The sequence below is a fragment of the Halyomorpha halys genome, unplaced genomic scaffold, assembly GCF_000696795.3.
Source record: "Halyomorpha halys isolate HHAL.00 unplaced genomic scaffold, Hhal_1.1 Scaffold145.1, whole genome shotgun sequence".
Classification (NCBI taxonomy): domain Eukaryota; kingdom Metazoa; phylum Arthropoda; class Insecta; order Hemiptera; family Pentatomidae; genus Halyomorpha; species Halyomorpha halys.
The window spans coordinates 815,445-817,482 of NW_027115461.1; the positions used below are offsets into that span (position 1 = coordinate 815,445).

The following is a 2,038-nucleotide window of genomic DNA, read 5'->3' on the forward strand; positions in this document are numbered from 1 at the left end:
CCCCCCCCCCAAAGACAAACTTCTCCAATCAAAATAAAGGTAATTTAACCAACTTTTTCTTTCAAAGTATTTAATACATGCAAGCACTTTCGTAACAATTTGTTTGGAAGATAGTCATATATACCTATGAATAGAGATGGGAAAAAATTAGCTTTAGTTGAAACTAACTGCTTACATTGCCATGGATACGACCCTTATTCATGAATGAACCATTGATAAATAAATCGTTGATGCACGGTCATAAGGCTTAAGTCGAAAATATTTTTCAGGAGAGCAAAAACAAAGTTCAAAACATTATGTAAAATCTAATTATTGATATTTTTGTAATTGTTATTTTTATAAAACAATATAGTAGTAAGTCTATCTGAAGCATGAAGACCTTAATACCAACCGGTAGCTCTGATTTGGTGCTATATCTACAAATGCTCGAAAAGTTACTTAAGCCTTTATGACCGCGCAAAGAAATATCGTATCCATGACAATTTTAGCTATTATTTTCAACTATAGCTAATTTTTGCCCAACTCTAAACAAAGCAAAAACAGGTAATACAAATTGCTAAAGTAGTAAATGGAGGACATGGTGTATGTCCTAAATATCGATATGCAATGTATGTTTGTTCCAGGAGGTATTATGATCATAGCAATGAACTCTGTATATAACAGCTTGAATTTTCGACTGGCTGCTAAGAGAGCAATGGATGCAGGCGTTAAGGTGATATTTTGCTTTTATTTTACTACAAAAAAAAATTAATACACTTATTTTTAATTTTTATTAAGCTAATTTTGGAAGAATCCAAAACAAAATTCTTATTTGTCATAATAATAATAATAATAAAAAAAGGCTTACGAACCCCAAGGTTGAAGCCAATTCTACCAGCAATTGCTTTTTACATGCATATACCTAATAGTACAAGAGCTGGGGAGAAAAAAGTCAGTTATTTCACACCAATTTCTGATTACTTTATTGAAAGTACATGTTTGTAAGTTTAGGCAGAGATTCCTGATTCTTTCGAAAATGTTAAATCCTTCGCCTATTGGTGTGGAGCTTAATTACAAAAATCAAATATCAACAGAAGTGAATAGACGGATTATGTTACTTACTGCGCGAACATAAAACTCCGGTGATCGCTGTTGTCACGAACGATAGAAGTAAGGTTATACAAAAGGCAAGACCAATAGTGATATATTCTCCGGAGATATGGACCCTTTGCACCCCCACAATAAATGCTTTGAAAATCTTTGAGAGGAATATTCTCCGTAAAATCTATGCGTCTGTATTGAAAGAGAGAAGGTGAATGGAGAATCCGAGAGAACAGCCAACTATATGAACGGGCAACTATATGAGCTATCTTGTGACATTATCCGTTTCATACGAGCAAGGAGGATTGAATGGTTGGGCCACATAGCACGGATGGATGAATCAAGAATGCAAAAAAGAATTTTGCCTGGAAAAAAGAGGCGGTACCAGAAGGAGAGGACGACTTCGGAGACGTTGGGTTCAAGATGTGGAAAAAGCCTGGAACATCTTCGTATAAGGAACTGGAGGAGAGCGTGGTACAGAGAGGACTGGTACAATGTTGTCAGGGAAAACAAGGACCACCTACAGCCCGTGGTGGAGCTACGTAGTTATTTATTTTATTTATGTAGGTTTAAATTTTTTTTTTTAATTTTATTTATGTAGGTATAACATTAATTAAGTTTTTAACTCTATTTCTGTAATTATAACATCAATTAATTTATTTTTTATTTATGTAAGTATAACATTAATTAAATTTTAACTTTATTTATGTAAGTAAAACATTAATTAATTTTTTACTTTATTTATGTATGAATAACATTAATTATTTTTTAAATTTTATTTATGTAGGTATAACATTAGTTAATTTTTTAACTCTATTTATGTAAGTATAACATCAATTAATTTATTTTTTATTTATGTAGGTTTAACATTAATTATTTTTTTAATGTTATTTATGTAAGTATAACATTAATTAATTTTTAACTTTATTTATGTAAGTAAAACATTAATTAATTTTTT

The 2,038-nt window shown here is 30.9% G+C and overlaps 1 protein-coding gene across 1 annotated transcript in view; it reads left to right on the top strand.

Annotated features, from left to right (window-relative positions):
- LOC106678475 (PTS-dependent dihydroxyacetone kinase 1, dihydroxyacetone-binding subunit DhaK) overlaps positions 1–2,038 on the top strand; it is a 40,696-nt gene that overhangs the window by 16,514 nt on the left and 22,144 nt on the right. The window contains exon 5 of the mRNA XM_067052495.1: positions 624–712. Within this exon, the coding sequence (XP_066908596.1) occupies positions 624–712 (89 nt within the window). The remainder of the gene's footprint in view (positions 1–623; positions 713–2,038) is intronic.